The sequence below is a fragment of the Lepisosteus oculatus genome, chromosome 14 (assembly GCF_040954835.1).
Source record: "Lepisosteus oculatus isolate fLepOcu1 chromosome 14, fLepOcu1.hap2, whole genome shotgun sequence".
Lineage (NCBI taxonomy): Eukaryota > Metazoa > Chordata > Actinopteri > Semionotiformes > Lepisosteidae > Lepisosteus > Lepisosteus oculatus.
The window spans coordinates 54,639,823-54,657,169 of record NC_090709.1 but is presented as its reverse complement, the minus strand read 5'-3'; the positions used below and the strand labels follow the sequence as shown (position 1 = coordinate 54,657,169).

Genomic DNA, 17,347 nt, shown 5'->3' with positions numbered 1-17,347 from the left:
CCCTGGCGTTCACCCATCTGCACAGCGCACAGTGGTTCCCTTGTCTGCACTGGTGCACCCTGTAGCTGTGGCCATAGTCAAGACAGGACACCTGAAGATAAAGAGTGCAGTGCCTCTCTCACCAGCCGTGGCTCAGTGTTTGAGAGGATAGGTATCACTGTTATGGCCTGTTCCTCTTGATCCGCTCGTAGACGTCTGACGCTGCTCTACCCACCCATACACTGGCCGTAGTGCCGACTATAGTTCCTGTGGCGATCCCAGCCTGCACAGTTATAGCGCCCCCGACCAAGAAGGCCCCAGCCACGCCTCCAGCCACACCCCCAGCCACGGTCAGCACAGGTATGGTCACCACACAGCCCACAGTCAGGCCAAACTTGATCTGATAGATCTGCAGGAACTTCTCACTCTTAGTGGCTGTGTACTCGCAGAGCTCCTCAAACTCCCACTGGCTGACTTTGTCCTTTACATAGTCCAGCAGTTCTGTCTTCTTTACCTCCAACATCTCCCTCATCTTCTTTGGACGTTTCAGCATGTTATTGCTCTACAGAACATTGAGGGGTAAGTACACTTCAGAGTAAAGGATAGCTCCATATATCTTTTGAACATTCCAGTACACCCCAGAAACAAGCAGAAGACTGCTCCAGAACACCCTGGACACAAGAGCCTATGCCAGAACACCCCGGACAAAAACAGAATGCAAATGTACACAAAGAAACAAGGAGTGTCCATCAGGACAGCCCAGAATGAAGCAAGAGGTACCCCAATTAAACTCCCACACACATCTATAAACTCAAAATATTCCCACACAATCATATATTTACCTGCTTATGCAGAAAGCCATCAAATTCCTGCTGCGCCTGCAGGAGAATTAACTCCTTCAGGAACTTCTCTCGCTCAGAGCCAAGGAACTGTGAGAGCTCCTGGAAGTCCTGCTGACTGACTTCACCCTGCACATGGGACAGCAGCTCTACCTCCTTCTGTTCTACAGTCCTCCTCATCCCCTGTGTGGGGACGGGCATGATACTTCTCTGAGGAAACAGAGCACAGGTTCACTTTAGAGCAGAGGGCATCACACTACACCCTCTGAATTGCACAGGGCTCCCAGAAACAAAAAGGAGCCAACCCCAAAATACCCCAGAAACAAGCAGAAGACATCCCAGTGGCATCCAGTAAAATACACAGACAATGTGACTTACAAACACTCTCTCATACCCTCCTTGTTTGTCACACTCTCACAGCCTCCGTGTTTCTAACTCTCACATGCTTCTTGTTTCTCATACTCTCACACCCTCCTTGTTTCACACACTAATACACCCTCCTTGTTTCACACACTCACACCCTCCACATTTCTCATACACACTCCTTGTTTCTCACACGAACACACCCTCCTTGTTTCAAACTCACACCCTTCTTTATTACTCTCACACCCTCCTTGTTTCTCACTCTCACACCCTCGATGTTTCTCACCCTAACACACACACCCTCCTTGCAAGACTTTAACATATCAAAGGATCCTCAGTTCCTCGCAATATTGTCTGCAAGGTGAACCTTTGTAGGGATGTCTGAGAACATTTTTGGGTAATGTTTCTTTCTTGAGGTTTGGGAGCGAGCCATAAACTCTACTGGAGCTTTCAGAGGAGTAAATGGTTTTCTGGAGGTCAGGTTGTCTCAGTATCTAGGACACATAGAGCGCAGAGACAGTAAGATCTGACTTCAAGCAGAACCTTTTCAAATCTTAGGTTCTTTTAAAACCCTGTGTGACAGAGGGATCTCTTTCACCGTCCACGGACGGTACAGTACACAACACACATTATCCCACAAGTTACACCTGTATTGCATCCACTTTCCTGTCAGTTAGCTAGCTATTGAGGGTGCACCCTTGTGGCTTGGCTGGCAGTTTCCCATTTCATACATGCAAAACATTACCAGAATTTATTTTGAAATCGGTTTCCTGTTATCTGTAGTAAATCAGACACAAACACAAACTCTGAAGGGCTAACGTTATATTTTCTGTTTATTTGTACTTTATTTGTAGCTGTGTGAGAGAGCTGATAGGGGCTAAGTGTGTTGGGACTCCTTGTTTGTAATTATCAGAGGAAGGGCTTATTATTTTTTGTGTATATTTGTTTCATTTCTTTACTTTTCCACTATATATAATTGTTTGTTGGTTTGTGGGGAGCACTGTCCTAATAAATCATCACTTTTGCACCTAAGTGCTATTGTGGCCGAGCCATTGTTCTGTTTTAAAATAACTAACTTGGGCACCCCTCCTGCCCTCCCTGTGACACCCTGCTCCCTGATATTGTGACAGAAAAGAAGTAGGATTGCTTTGTAGTAACAATAATGGAAAATAAAGAAATTCTTACTGATCATAACTGATAATTCTGTTGCTGCATGCTGTAGGTCAGAACCAGTAGGTTCTTGAAAAACCTCTAGCAGTCACAAGACTTTAACATTAGGGGAAAGAGAAACACAGAGAGGACATTGCTGCACAACAGCTTGAAAGCAGGAGTGTGAAAACATCAAATCTTGAAAAAGATGAGGGGACCCATGGTTAGTATCGCTGTCTCGCGCCGCTGGTGCCTTCATTTCAGTTCTGGTCCTGGGGCTCTATCTGGGTGGAGTTTGCATGTTCTCCTGTGTTCATGTGGGTTTTCTCTAGGTGCTCCTGTTTCCTCCCAAAGTCCAAAGACATGCTGGTAGATAAACTGGCTTCCCATGCTGGGAGTACCCTGTCTTCTGCCTGCAATCTAAAAATGCTCTTGGAAAACTAGTTTACACAAATGTTGTTGCGTGGAACCTTATTATTTTCTGTGACCCCTAATGTAACATTTATAATGTGCTGGCTGTCTTTGCAGTTTAGTTAATACATTTGATGTTGTTTTGTAATATTTTGCAGAGTCTATATGTATTTGCCCTTCATTGTAGTATTTCGTCTCCGAATAATAAACTTCAAAAAAAGAAAACAGAAGGATTATAAGTAGAACACACACACACTTCTTGTTTCATACTCACACCCTTCTTCATCACTCTCACACCCTTCTTCATCAGTCCCACACCCTCCTTGTTTCTCTCACACACAGCCTCTCAACCCTCCTTGTTTCACACACTCACACGCTCTCCTTGTTTCTCTCACATAGTCTCACACCCTCCTTGTTTCTCTCACACACTCTCATGCCCTCCTTGTTTCTCACACACACTCTCACACCCTCCTTGTTTCCTCGTTTCTCACTCTCATACCCTTCTTCTTCATCACTCACAGACCCTCCATGTTTCTCACTCTCACACACAAACCTTCCTTGTTTCTCATTCACAAACCCTCAAAGAAAAAAACTCAGTCTTCACTCAGCTTTCCAGACAAGCTTGTCAGAAGATTGTCAAACAGAGATCTTTAATTCAATATTCTGAAGGGGAGCATATCACAGAGAATGGGTTTCTCCTAGCACTCAGTAAGATATGCTCAGTTAACTGAAGTTACACTTTCCTTATTATACATTAAAAGTAGGCTAGACTTTAACATATTAAATAAATATACAGGGAAAAGACAGTGTCAGAAGTGTTTCAAGCATAAACAAAACAGGACAGGAAGATGCCATTTGTCTCTACTTGAATACAGGCTTTAGTTGCAGAAAGACTTCGGTCTTAGGTGCAAACAGAAAACCTTTCCTGTGCATCGTCACTGTCTAGACCCATGTCACTCAGTCTTCCACACCCTCCTTGTTTCTCCCCTTCCCCCCTCCAGTTTCTTATATGCACACACACACACACACACACACACACACTCTCACACTCTCACACACACACTCACCTGCTCATTCAGAAAGTTGGTGAATTCCTGCTTCTCCCTCATGATGATGAGGAGAGTATATTCTTTCAGGAATGTCTCACGCTCAGAGCCCAGGATCTCCAAGAGTTTCTGGAAATCCTGCTGACTGACTTCACCCTGCACACGGGCCTTCAGCTCAGCCTCTTTCAGCTCCACAGTCCTCCTCATCCCCTGTGTGGTGTTGTGGATGATCATTCTCTGAAGAAAGGGGGAGCAAGGTCAACAAGCCCAGGAGTTCAAGCACACACACACTCTCTGACACCTTTATACTAACATTGTCACACACTTTCACACACTGTTACCTGCTCATTCAGAAAGATGGTGAACTCCTGCTTCACATGCCGGAGAGTGAGCTTGTTGAGGGCATGGATTAGCTGGAGGAGGAAGCAAAGGAGTTACCGATTTAACTGACATTGATAGAGATGTTCTGGAATGAAACACACATTTCAAGGAATGTTCTATCCTGACAGGCTGAACGAACTGAGTCTCTTTATTCTGAAGGAACTGAAAACAGGAACAGAGAACAGTTGAAAAGGTTTTCTGGGTCAGCAGGGAAGAGAGGGACACACCTCTGCAGGAGAGGAAATTCTGTATGTGCTTGTGAGAATCACTTGTGCCACTTCCTGTGAAGACAAGAACAAGTTCAGTGTGGTTTCGTTGTGTAGTGTGGGGTCACAGCTTCACAGTTTCCATCACAGGCTATGCAGGTGTTAGTTAGCCCCAGTTCTGTCAAATTGGGACTGACACCTACACAGCTTCTTCCCCCAGGCCATAACTCTTATAAACAAGGACACTTCTCTCATCCCTCCTCTGTGATCAGCTGTACATCTTCATTTGTAGTGCAAAAACAAAATCTACAGATAAAAAGTGATATGTACAATTTAACGATACACACAGTTAAGTAATAAAATGTAAAATTAATACTGTGTTTATTTACAGAAAATATCAGTAGCATGTGCCATTAAATATATATATAGAGATATTACTTTTATGTTATTGGAATTTATGTCAATACCTGCACCAAGAGAAATTTATTGTACATTTTGTAATTAATGAATAAGGTTTCTGAATTCATTCTCAATAATTGACAGACAACACATCAGAACAACTAACAGTTCATATCACACTGTATCCACTGTATGGCTTGTAGTATATAGGGCTTTACTGCACTGTACTGGTTTTTAACTTTTTAACATGATCTTTGATGTGTTTTACCCTAGTGGTGTATTGATGGCTGTTGATTGGTTCAATGAATAATGTCTTACCTTGAATATCTCTGCCAGTGTCTTTCCTGTCACAGTTGACTGTATTGTCTGCAGGACCTGGACAATGTGGTTGATGTACTCTTTCAAGCAGTGCTGAAACTGTTCATTCATTTCTTAGAAAAACACGAGAAAACAAATGAGTAATAGAAGCTAGTCTTGAATTTAGACTAGACTATTAATTTTTGCTATTCACAATCCTCACAAACTCTGACACATGCAACCCAGTGGATTTCCTCAAAATGAACACTAAACCACCAACCAGATGTCACACTCCTTTATAAGCTCTTTGGGGTTTCTTTTCTTTATCATACACACACTTTCCACTGAGGGTGGCAATCACACTAACCACATCATTGAGGTAGCAGGATACATAATGTTACGATCCGTGCCTCTCGGCAACGGAAGAGGCAGAAGTAGGTGTAGCCCCTATCCATCAGTTCACCTATCAGTTTTCCCATTCACCACCACACCCCCGTCTCATCCTACTTAAACACCTGTCCTTCCCTACCTCGTTGCTCAGTATTGGTTTTCCCTATCGAGCTTCCTGGTTGCGCTTCTTCTACTCTGTGTTTGTCTTGGATTTCGGCTTACGGTTTTTCCCTTTGGACTTCGGCTTTTCGGATCTCGGCTTGGATTGGTACTTTCGCTCTGTCTTGGATAACTGGCTACCTCTGGATTCTCGGATTGCTCTACGGACTACGACTTCGGATCACACTTCGGCTTCGGTACACGTTCCCTTTCAGATATCTTGCTCCCCCTGGACTCTCGGCTCGTTCCTACGATTACGGTTTACTTTCGGTTTACGACTTGGCTTTGTTCGCTCCTGCAAGTGGGTTCACTCACTAGTTCGGTCCCTATTACCGAACTCGTAACACATAAATCCATAATCCATTACATCTGGGCCCTTTGACTTCAGAGTCTCCAGTTCATCCGTTTCTCCTCACTGCTAGGAACCTCCTGCTTCCAGACCCCAACACAGAGCCTCATGCTTCTACTCCATTAGGTCACTGTTTCAGACTCAACAGGTGCCTCAGATTCCCAGGTCCACCTCCAGCCATGATGTCCTCCCCTGACGCCACCAGGTTGAGTTACAACCTGGTGGCTCACACAAGCTCACACTACCTACATCACAGAGTCTATTCGGCACTACACACTGTGCCGAGACCCAACACACTGTCCCTCTCTAACACACACTCACAACCTCTCTGGTTTCTCACTCTCACACCTTTAGGTAATGAACTCACAGCTGCCAGCGCACCACTGTGTTACACCTACGTAGCTGCCAGCTCACTTCATTGTGCCCAGCCACCACCGCACTATCTCCCAGAGGGTGCAACTAGATAGACCCCACTCGCTTCCCCGATAACAATGTATTGCCAGGGGGAGGGTCCCTCTACCACACAACCCTCTCTGATCCACACACACTAACTCACAACTCACACATACAGTGGACACGACAGCCCTTCTCTCACACACTAGCAGGATGCTGTCCCTTTAAATCTTTCTATGATCTCATAAAGCTCAGTTTCTTCTGTCAGTCTCCTCACAGACTGACGTTTTCACTCTTTTCCCCGCAGGCTATTCCTCTCATAATCCCCGCTGGAATTGTCATTCGTCTCCACCCCCTCACAAGGTTAATTCATCAGCGAATCATTCTTTATTCACTCATACTAGACATGGCGGCACACTCTTCTAACATCGTCCCGACTAGTAGCGGCTCACAGCAGCTCACAGCTGCTACTGTCAAGCTTCAGCCCGGCTCTCCCACAGCAGAGCCTCCACATTTGTCCTTTCACTACTGCAGCCACAGCCACACTATGTTCTTGCTGGATGTTCCCCCCCCTTTTAAACCACTTCTACAGCTGCAGTTCATTCACCTATTCAAGTCTGGTGTGGTTTCCATGGCAACGTGTCTTCCTTAATCCGAGTTTCCACCCTCCACACCAAACACTCCCTGCATTGTACCACACATGCTTCCAGGCCATTAACAAACTCACAGCATTGCAGAACTTTACCACCCGGAGCTACCTGTAGCTGGTTTGCTACTCAACAGTACCTCCCTGTGGTTGACCAGAACACCTGTCTACAAGATTAGGGCAGCTGCTCTGGGAGTGGAGCTTTTTTACCTTGCATGGTTCCCTGTTGACTCCAAAGCAGTCGGTCCCCAGGAAAGGGCATGAGGTGGCAGCATGGCCTCTTCTCCCTGAGGATCCTCAGAACCTGTTTGTTTGTCCCTGACTCCTCCAAGCGCTGAAAGCACAGACAGACGTGTCGACAGGAAAGGGGTAGGATCCCATCCCTCTGTGTCTAAAATAATGCAGCTCTGAGCCTGAAGGAACAGGCTCTGGAGGGGGTTTCTTTAGTCTTGAGTCCCAAAATGACAGTCTGAAGGAAAGGAGTCTCTTTAGTCTGTAGGGTGTGTCCCACACTGCCAAGCTGGAGGAACAGAGTCTTTTTTAATCCAAAAGGAGTGTCCCACACTGACAGACTGAAGGAACTGCTTCTCTTTAGTCTGTGGCCTGTAGTTGTCTGTATGAGGCAGTGTTGTAGCTCCTGACCGGTCTAGAGTATCAGTATCTCTCTGCCTTTCTCAGCACGGGTCAGGGTTATATATACAGATGCAGCCATTCAAAATGCGCGGGCGATACCGCATTATTTTCCGGTATGCTGTATGCAGTCTACCGCAAGCTACCGGTAAATACCGCTAGTTACCGTAAATTCTCCTATAATACGACAAGCAAAATAATAGTATCCCGAATTTCCGCAAGGTGGAGCTAATAACGCTCAACCTCTCATGTTTGAGCTGTGGCCATCAGTCTTTAACGAAGATATTACTAATAGTATTAGTAATGAATGACCTTGGACAAGCTGTAAGTGTAAACTCAAAGTATTGCCCTGGTCAACATTCTTTTTTTCATTGACCGTCTTTGTAAAAGTACAGAAAATACAGAAAATGTAGAAATGCATTAGCCTGATTATGATTAAAAAACACATAATTAAACACGCGTTTGCGATTTAAATCAGAACACGATTTAAATCAATATAAATGTTTATATTGTAACGCATACTGTCCAGCCTCCATTTCTCTATAAAAATTCACTCTGTTGCACACACACACACAATAGAAGCAGGAACCGCTGTCAGAAAGGAAGAAAGTGACTATTCATTGTTATCAAAAATGACTTAGAATCGATCATGTTGTGATATTTTGAAATATAAAAGTCAATTGATTGTCCATAATATCGCTATTCTATTCTTTCGAAGAAATGTTTGTTAAAAGAAAAGTCCAGCACCAGCTGGATTTGAACACACAACCTGTGCGTTGTTAGTCACACACCTAGACCAGTAGGCTCTGTACGGGGGAACTCACATGAACAGGGAGGCGAAACAGCCTTACACAGCCCTGTCGCAGTACACGAATATAATCATACCGTTATTAAATTCTTGAGATACGCGATTCCATATTATATTCCCATTTAATCAAATTCTAAAAGTATGCTTGTTGACTCCGGTATCACGTTAGTTAAAGACTTCGAAGCTTAAAATGTTTAGGGAGAAATGGAATACTGGTGTGTATTTTTTTCTTTAAAGTACCAAGACCAGCTATATACTGTATGTTTATTTTCCAAAATTAATATCGTTTATGGCCTTCACACGCGTTGCAGTATGCTCCTATTCTTTTTATGCTCAGCTACTAAGATTTCCCTTCAGTGGTAAAATTCAATATCTAAAACGGGCACAGTAAAGACGTTTACAGTAAGTCTTTCTACGACAGACCAACGGACCACGAGTGCCCCTGTCGGTCAACCGATTACGTACCGCGTCATGATACGCGATACCGCAGCCAATTACCTGCGGTACGTGTCTGTACCGCACACTTTGAATGGCTGCATCTGTATATAAGGTCCATAGTATTTCTCCTACCTGGATGATTCTCTCCAGATGTCGGAATCCTCCAGACTGTCCAAATTCCCGAGTTTGTGTCCAGTCCCGCACCAGGAAATCAAACCCCTTTATCAGAGATTGAGAAAGATCTCATATCAGCTCACCTCACAAAGTCATGAAATCCTAACGATTTCTATAGATTGAAGAGCCTCACTTGCTGTCCTACAGTACAGCTCAAGTAATAATGTGCATGAGAATGATTGAAATAGATTAAATGGCCAAACCAACACTGAAGTAGCTGTCTCTGCACTAACTGCATTTCTAATATAAAACCCTGGGTAACTCTAAATTTCCTTAACTTAAACTACAACAAGACTGAAGTCATGTTGCACCTGTGTAACATTAAGGTAAAGCCAGTGTAGTAGCCCTATCTGTGGATAGCAGTGTGCTGGAATTTCAATCAAAATTGAGGAATTTAGGAGTGATCCTAGCTTGACTTCCTAACCAGGTGCACGTGATCACATTACCCCTGTCCTGGAGTCCTTGCACTGGCTTCCTGTCAGGTTTCTTGTTGATGTCAAAATCCTTTTGCTCACCTATAAGGTTCTGCATGGCCTGGCACCTCAGTAACTGTCTGAACTATTAACACCCTACTCCCCACCTCGCAACCAGTTAAAACAGGCCCTGGTCTGCAGGTGATAAAAGAGATCTGATCTTTTTTTGTGTTCACTGCACTCAAGAGTAAATTTCATACCTGAAAATGCTTCAGGTTAAAGGCTCCTTCACCCTTTTGTGCCACAAGATACAGCAGCTGCAAACAGAGTAAACACAAGCCAGCTGTGTCTCAGAGACAGAGAAAGAGAAAGTCATACTGTAGGTTCTCTCTGTTAAAACTGTCTGTAATTGCAGAGTTAATTGTTTCTGTTTTGGCAACAGTGTAGTTTACCACTCATGCCAATAATCCTGAGAAGAATTTGAATCTGTCAGACAGTCTGACAGAGACACAGGCACTCATAAAAAATAAACATGGATACACATATAAAACAAATATACACATATAAAACAAATATACAAATACAATCACATACACAGGCAGACACACATGGGGAAAGATAGGACTGGCCTATTTATATAGCCCTGTGAGGAAAACCAGGCAGTACAGAGCATCACACACAATAGCACCTCGAGTCATGCAGTGCTGTGCTCATGCCACACGTCACCAGCAGGGGGCAAACTCATACCCCGGTCAGAGAGACCCAGCACTGCAATTGGTCCACAGTCCCAGTTGAAGGACCTGTGACACTGAGAGGTTCCCGGTTTTAGCCCCCCACTGCACCACAGCTCCCTTGTGCAGGTGCTATGTGGCACATCAGGGGATAAGACCGTGGCTGGGTGCTGTACCTCCAGGTATTCCAGGTCTGTTTTCTTCACATCAGCATGAACGTTGAAGATCTGGGAGAGAGGACAGGGGAGACGTCACCTCTCCAGAGCACAGCAAGGGGTACAGAGTCATCAAGGAAGGTGGGACAGGGCCACGCAATTCTCACCATATGTGAGCTGAGAAAGACGCTCAGGGCAGACAGCTTCACACTCAGCTCCGTCTCCCGCAACAAATCCACGGATCCCTCAGTGTCCACCAGGAAGACAGCCAACTGGACAGAGGGGACAAAAACGGAATGTTCTGATCAGAGATGCAGTGGTCATCTGTCTCCTCTTCCCTTCCGGTACCAACACAGAGCTGATAGAGCTTTACACAAAGGGTGGTGAGAGTGTGGAACAAGCTGCCCAGCCAATGGCTCAATGGCCTACTAACTACTGTACCAATCAGACTGGATGGGAATGACCTCCTCTTATTTGTCTGGTGATTTGATGCACCAAAACCTTCCCATTCCTGAGCAGAGAATGCCACACAGATGCCCTGAGTGTGGACAAGTGGGTAACAGGGGCTGGTGAGGGTCAGTAGAGCTCTCATTCCTGCTTAGTCAGGATGCCTGCAGGGTCTGTGAAAGACTCTCTGACTTAGTTCAACCTGCACCTGTCTGAGTCATACAGTTGCGCCCCCTACAACAGATGAATTCCCAGCTTGCCCAGCCCTTGCCTTGCCCTCCTGTGTCTCCAGAAACAGAGGCCGGCTCCAGATGAACACACCCTTCGTCATGGTCTCAGTTCCAGGCTGCCACTCGAACCCTCGCAGAGGCTCATCGTCACTCATCCAGATGTCCTGTGTTCACAGGTAAAAGAGCATTCACAACCATGGTCATAAGACGGGACTTTACTCAGAGAGTGGTGGGGGTGGGATGTCAGGGCTGTATGACACTGCTTTATACAGAGAGCGGAGGGGGTGGGGTGCTCTCACCATTTTAGACAGTTTGCGCAGGAGGTAGTTGAGGAGGAAAGACTTGCCCTTCCTCCTCTCCCCGACAATGGCCACCACACAGAGTGGAGTCTCCCTTACATCTGAGCGCAGGAAACACTGCCGAAGCACATTCTCTTTCAACAGGAGGGAGCCATCAGGACTGACATGGACCAGCTGAATGGGCTTGCCAGAGCCCTGGAGGTGGGAGACAACATTTAGAACTGAGACCAGGAGGCATTTAACTTTACACAGAGGGTAGTGGAAGTGTGGAGCAGAGTGCTGATGCCCACTGGACGGGCATCTCTCTCTGACATCCCCCAGGTCAGAGTGCTTGCTGTTGCACCAGGAGCACAGGGCATCTAAAGTCTACCCATCTCACAGTGTATACTGTGCACCTGCCACACCAGGATTCTCCAGCAAGTGTATCTGGGTTTCAAAATGTTCCCCGTAGCCTGACTGTCAGGAAAGCTTCTAATGGAAAAAGAGACGCAGCCTCTGTGTCACCCTGCAGCCCTCGCAGAAAACAATACTACAACTCACCTCCTCTCTCTTGACTGTGCTCGCACGCTCACACACCTTGTGGCATTGGGGACAGGTGACCACGAGGTCGACCCAGAAGGACTCGATGCAGTCTTGGCAGAACTCGTGGCCACACTGGATAATCACTGGCTTGGAGAAACTGCCCAAGCAAATGGAGCACTGAGGCTCAGACAACACGGAGCTTCCTATGTCCTCCTGCTCGAGATCAGGAAACAGAGAGCTCTCTACTGCCTCCTGCTGCTGATCGGACATCAGGCAGGCCGAAGACATGCTGGAGCAGAGGGAAGAGAGAGACCGAGACACAGTCAGCAGCCAATCCACAGCCAAAGACAGAAAAGGACTTGGATGGCAGGACCAGCTGTCCTGGAACTGAGTTGTCTTCTAAACACATTATTATGATTTTAAGTTTAAATCATAATAATACCTTTTTTCTGATGGGCACTGAGAATTCCCCATTGACTGTCCCAAGTCACAATAATCCTGTTAAGACAAAGATAAAAACAAGAACAAGGACCAATTCAAGTACGATAGCATTTATAAATACACACACTGACAGATCAGAGCAGTGTAACATACAGTATCGATGACACACTGACAGATCAGAGCAGTGTAACTCACAGTATCAATCACTGACAGCCCACAGCAGTGTAACTCACAGTATTAATTACATACTGACAGATGAGAGCAATGTAACACACAGTATCGATCAAACACTGACAGATCAGAGCAGTGTAACTCACGGTATCAATCACTGACAGCCCACAGCAGTGTAACTCACAGTATTACATACTGACAGATGAGAGCAATGTAACACACAGTATCGATCACACACTGACAGATCAGAGCAGTGTAACTCACAGTATCAATCACTGACAGCCCACAGCAGTGTAACTCACAGTATTACATACTGACAGATGAGAGCAATGTAACACACAGTATCGATCACACACTGACAGATCAGAGCAGTGTAACTCACAGTATCAATCACTGACAGCCCACAGCAGTGTAACTCACAGTATCAATTACATACTGACAGATGAGAGCAATGTAACACACAGTATCGATCACACACTGACAGATCAGAGCAGTGTAACTCACAGTATCAATCACTGACAGCCCACAGCAGTTTAACTCACAGTATTACATACTGACAGATGAGAGCAATGTAACACACAGTATCGATCACACACTGACAGATCAGAGCAGTGTAACTCACAGTATCAATCACTGACAGCCCACAGCAGTGTAACTCACAGTATCAATTACATACTGACAGATGAGAGCAATGTAACAATCAGACACCGACATTTACTTAGCAGTGTAGCAGACAGCAGTGATCACACACTGAAAATCAGCAATATTTAACACTGATCACATTACTAAGTATTTATGTTTCAGATACAGGTCCAGTATTTTCACAGTGTTAAATAGATTTTAAATTTCTCTGAAGCCATAATAGGCTCTTGAACCAAGAAGAAGTATAGTAAGACAGTAATAATAAGAGGAACAGCCACACAGAACTCAACACCACACAGTCCGTCCTATAATAATAATATTTGCTTACACTTAATATAGAGCTTTTCTGGACACTCCACTCAAAGTGCTTTACAAGTAATGGGGAATCCCACTCCGCCACCAGTGTGCAGCCCCACCTGGATGATGATAATAACTTCAGCTCTGCTAGTCTAACACATCTGTACGATTTGCTCTAATTTCACTGGGCTGTACTGAAATACCACAGCTGTCTGGGCTCTCCTGATCCCTGTCTGTGTGGATGAGAAGATTTAATTTGTATTACTCACCAAAAGCAGCAGCTCCTTTTTCAGCAGAGTTGAAGTGAAAGTGAAAGATGTTCCATTTAAGGAAATTAGAACTATCAATTGTGAGCTGCTCACTCAGAAGGGTTCACAGAAATTGTTATGAAAGACTCTACTGCTAGAACACTTTCGGCCCGACAGTCTTCTTTTAAATTCTGATCTCACTGGACTTTGTTGCATTGGACCTGTTTTATACCCCAATTACACTGGGCTTCATTGCACTGGACTGTGTTTTTACCCTGGTCTCATAGGTTCTACTTCATTGCACTGCATTTTTACTCTGATCTCATAGGTTCTACTGCACTGTGCTTTTGTCATAATTTCACTGGGTTTACTACACAGACTGGGTTTTTACCTGAAATCACTTGGTTTTATTGCATTACACTGTGATTTTATCCTGATCTCTTTGGGCTTTACTGTACTGTACTGTGAGGATGTGGTCTGTTTGACTGGAGAGCAAACATAAATCATACTGACAGATCAGGGAATTAATATACTGATGTAACCTGAAATATTAGCCACCAATCAACACATTTGGCTTCCATCTCATGTAACTAAAATTTGTTGGCTGTGGCCTCACATGATTTTAACTTGTGAATCACTTGACTTCCAAGAAAGCACAAGGCAGCATGCTTTTTGTGTATTGAAATTCTATGTAACACTTCCAGGGTTATATATCATACTTAGCCTAATAAATAGATGTAATGTTTTGGATGTGATACCTAGCTTTGATGATTATTTGGATTCAACATTCATGAAATGCTATGAGCTGTAACAAAGTAGTTGGCACAGTTGGTATGTAATTCTTACATAATTTCCACCACTGGCATTATTCTGTTCAGTTTTACTTCTACTGTAGCTTTTAGATGACTAGCATTTTTACCCCCTTGAAGAAGTCAAAGATAATGAGAACTGCTTTTTGAGGTTTCAGGAGTATGAGGAAGTGCAGGTAAGCAGAAAACAAAAGGCTGGTTTTCAAGAATGTCACTTACAGATAAGGGTAGTATCAGCTGATTGTGGCAAGTCTGTTTATGCAGTTTTGCAATGCCATAGTCCCTGTAATGATTATGGAATGCATTGTCCTCTGTGAAACCAGTGCAGCAGTAGTAATAATAGCAATTGTTTGTAAACTATACCTTAACATTTTATTAATAGTGTTATGAATAGTTACAAGCAATCACCTTGTCTTGACGTTTACTATTTCCCCAATTTCGTCTGCACTACCTAAACTGCAAATCCCTTCTCCTAAATGGAGGACACACATATCTCCATTAGCAGGGCGATGTAACAGGTATGTAATGCATTGCCTGGGCATACTGTCAAAGTCCCTAAATAATGTTTAAGAAAACAAAAAACTACCTGATCTGTCAAATACTTTATCACAGTTAACTTTAAAACAAGGGTCTCCAACACAAGTTCTTGAGAATTATTTAGAATCAGTTGTATTGTGTTACAAACATGATGATAAGTTTCATTTATCTAATGAATTATATATAAGTGATAAAAAAATGAAAAAAATGAATAAAAGAATCAGAAAGAACCATAACTCCTAGTTGTGGAAAATATGTTGAGGCGAGCTGACTGTGTTCATCCCTGCCACAACCCTGGAGCAGGTCATCTTTCGGATAGTGCATCCTAGGAAGTGACTAGATATAACAACAGAAAGAGTTAACTGTGGTTCTCCCTTCAAGACTAATACACTAACTGCTGTGTCTATGTCCCTATCCTTCAGACATCTGAGAAAATACCTTTGATTCCTTACTGGTGGAGAATCTTTACACTTCCAAATGTTGCTAAAAATGGTTGACATCTTAATTGGGCTTAACAAGGTGGCTGAAACAAAGCCATGATGCTGGTCACAAAACCACCCATAAATTAAAAATAGTTTTTTTTTACATATTCCCACTCTATTTTAGACTTCCATAGATTGTGTGCAAGGATCAGGAAATTTGTTGTGAGAGAGAGAGATGGAAAAGGAGAAGGGCAGGAGATAATCCTGACAACCCTGAAGATATACATAGTATAAGAAAGTGTTTTTCACCCCAAGACGAACTCCCTCATCCCCTGAGAGTTCCAGTACAAGAGTACTCAGAAGGGTTCACAGAAATTGTTATGAAAGACTCTACTGGTAGAACACTTTCGGCCCGACAGTCTTCTTTTAAATTCTGATCTCACTGGACTTTGTTGCATTGGACCTGTTTTATACCCCAATTACACTGGGCTTCATTGCACTGGACTGTGTTTTTACCCTGGTCTCATAGGTTCTACTTCATTGCACTGCATTTTTACTCTGATCTCATAGGTTCTACTGCACTGTGCTTTTGTCATAATTTCACTGGGTTTACTACACAGACTGGGTTTTTACCTGAAATCACTTGGTTTTATTGCATTACACTGTGATTTTATCCTGATCTCTTTGGGCTTTACTGTACTGTACTGTGAGGATGTGGCCTGTTTGACTGGAGAGCAAACATAAATCATACTGACAGATCAGGGAATTAATATACTGATGTAACCTGAAATATTAGCCACCAATCAACACATTTGGCTTCCATCTCATGTAACTAAAATTTGTTGGCTGTGGCCTCACATGATTTTAACTTGTGAATCACTTGATTTCCAAGAAAGCACAAGGCAGCATGCTTTTTGTGTTTTGAAATTCTATGTAACACTTCCAGGGTTATATATCATACTTAGCCTAATATATAGATGTAATGTTTTGGATGTGATACCTAGCTTTGATGATTATTTGGATTCAACATTCATGAAATGCTATGAGCTGTAACAAAGTAGTTGGCACAGTTGGTATGTAATTCTTACATAATTTCCACCACTGGCATTATTCTGTTCAGTTTTACTTCTACTGTAGCTTTTAGATGACTAGCATTTTTACCCCCTTGAAGAAGTCAAAGATAATGAGAACTGCTTTTTGAGGTTTCAGGAGTATGAGGAAGTGCAGGTAAGCAGAAAACAAAAGGCTGGTTTTCAAGAATGTCACTTACAGATAAGGGTAGTATCAGCTGATTGTGGCAAGTCTGTTTATGCAGTTTTGCAATGCCATAGTCCCTGTAATGATTATGGAATGCATTGTCCTCTGTGAAACCAGTGCAGCAGTAGTAATAATAGCAATTGTTTGTAAACTATACCTTAACATTTTATTAATAGTGTTATGAATAGTTACAAGCGATCACCTTGTCTTGACGTTTACTATTTCCCCAATTTCGTCTGCACTACCTAAACTGCAAATCCCTTCTCCTAAATGGAGGACACACATATCTCCATTAGCAGGGCGATGTAACAGGTATGTAATGCATCGCCTGGGCATACTGTCAAAGTCCCTAAATAATGTTTAAGAAAACAAAAAACTATCTGATCTGTCAAATACTTTATCACAGTTAACTTTAAAACAAGGGTCTCCAACACAAGTTCTTGAGAATTATTTAGAATCAGTTGTATTGTGTTACAAACATGATGATAAGTTTCATTTATCTAATGAATTATATATAAGTGATAAAAAAATGAAAAAAAATGAATAAAAGAATCAGAAAGAACCATAACTCCTAGTTGTGGAAAATATGTTGAGGCGAGCTGACTGTGTTCATCCCTGCCACAACCCTGGAGCAGGTCATCTTTCGGATAGTGCATCCTAGGAAGTGAC

The 17,347-nt window shown here is 43.5% G+C and overlaps 2 protein-coding genes across 2 annotated transcripts; both read right to left on the bottom strand.

Annotated features, from left to right (window-relative positions):
* Window positions 1-2,369: 2,369 nt before the first annotated feature.
* LOC138242665 (RING finger protein 112-like) lies at window positions 2,370-10,586 on the bottom strand. The gene is made up of 10 exons (XM_069198221.1): window positions 10,524-10,586; window positions 10,378-10,428; window positions 9,731-9,787; window positions 9,016-9,102; window positions 7,218-7,341; window positions 5,092-5,204; window positions 4,396-4,449; window positions 4,129-4,200; window positions 3,809-4,024; window positions 2,370-2,432 (listed from the first exon to the last, which is right to left on the bottom strand). Exons 1-10 carry the CDS (start codon window positions 10,524-10,526, stop codon window positions 2,370-2,372), a joined length of 840 nt encoding a protein of 279 aa, XP_069054322.1. The 5' UTR covers window positions 10,527-10,586.
* LOC138242420 (RING finger protein 112-like) lies at window positions 10,536-12,347 on the bottom strand. Its single transcript, XM_069197906.1, has 5 exons — window positions 12,297-12,347; window positions 11,873-12,143; window positions 11,333-11,527; window positions 11,125-11,197; window positions 10,536-10,628 (listed from the first exon to the last, which is right to left on the bottom strand). The coding sequence occupies exons 1-5, from the start codon at window positions 12,326-12,328 to the stop codon at window positions 10,603-10,605; spliced, it is 597 nt and encodes a 198-aa protein (XP_069054007.1). The 5' UTR covers window positions 12,329-12,347; the 3' UTR covers window positions 10,536-10,602.
* Window positions 12,348-17,347: the final 5,000 nt, after the last annotated feature.

Coding starts and splice junctions, on each gene's coding strand:
- LOC138242665 (XM_069198221.1), bottom strand. Junction 7,342..9,015: donor ATCTGGAGAGAATCATCCAG/GTAGGAGAAATA, acceptor CTGTGCTTTCAG/CGCTTGGAGGAGTCAGGGAC. Junction 2,433..3,808: donor CCAACTTTCTGAATGAGCAG/GTGAGTGTGTGT, acceptor TGTGACTGCTAG/AGGTTTTTCAAGAACCTACT.
- LOC138242420 (XM_069197906.1), bottom strand. CDS start 12,328: ATGGGGAATTCTCAGTGCCCATCAGAAAAAAG. Junction 11,198..11,332: donor TGCGCAAACTGTCTAAAATG/GTGAGAGCACCC, acceptor CTGTGAACACAG/GACATCTGGATGAGTGACGA. Junction 10,629..11,124: donor AACTGAGACCATGACGAAGG/GTGTGTTCATCT, acceptor CCCTCTGTCCAG/TTGGCTGTCTTCCTGGTGGA.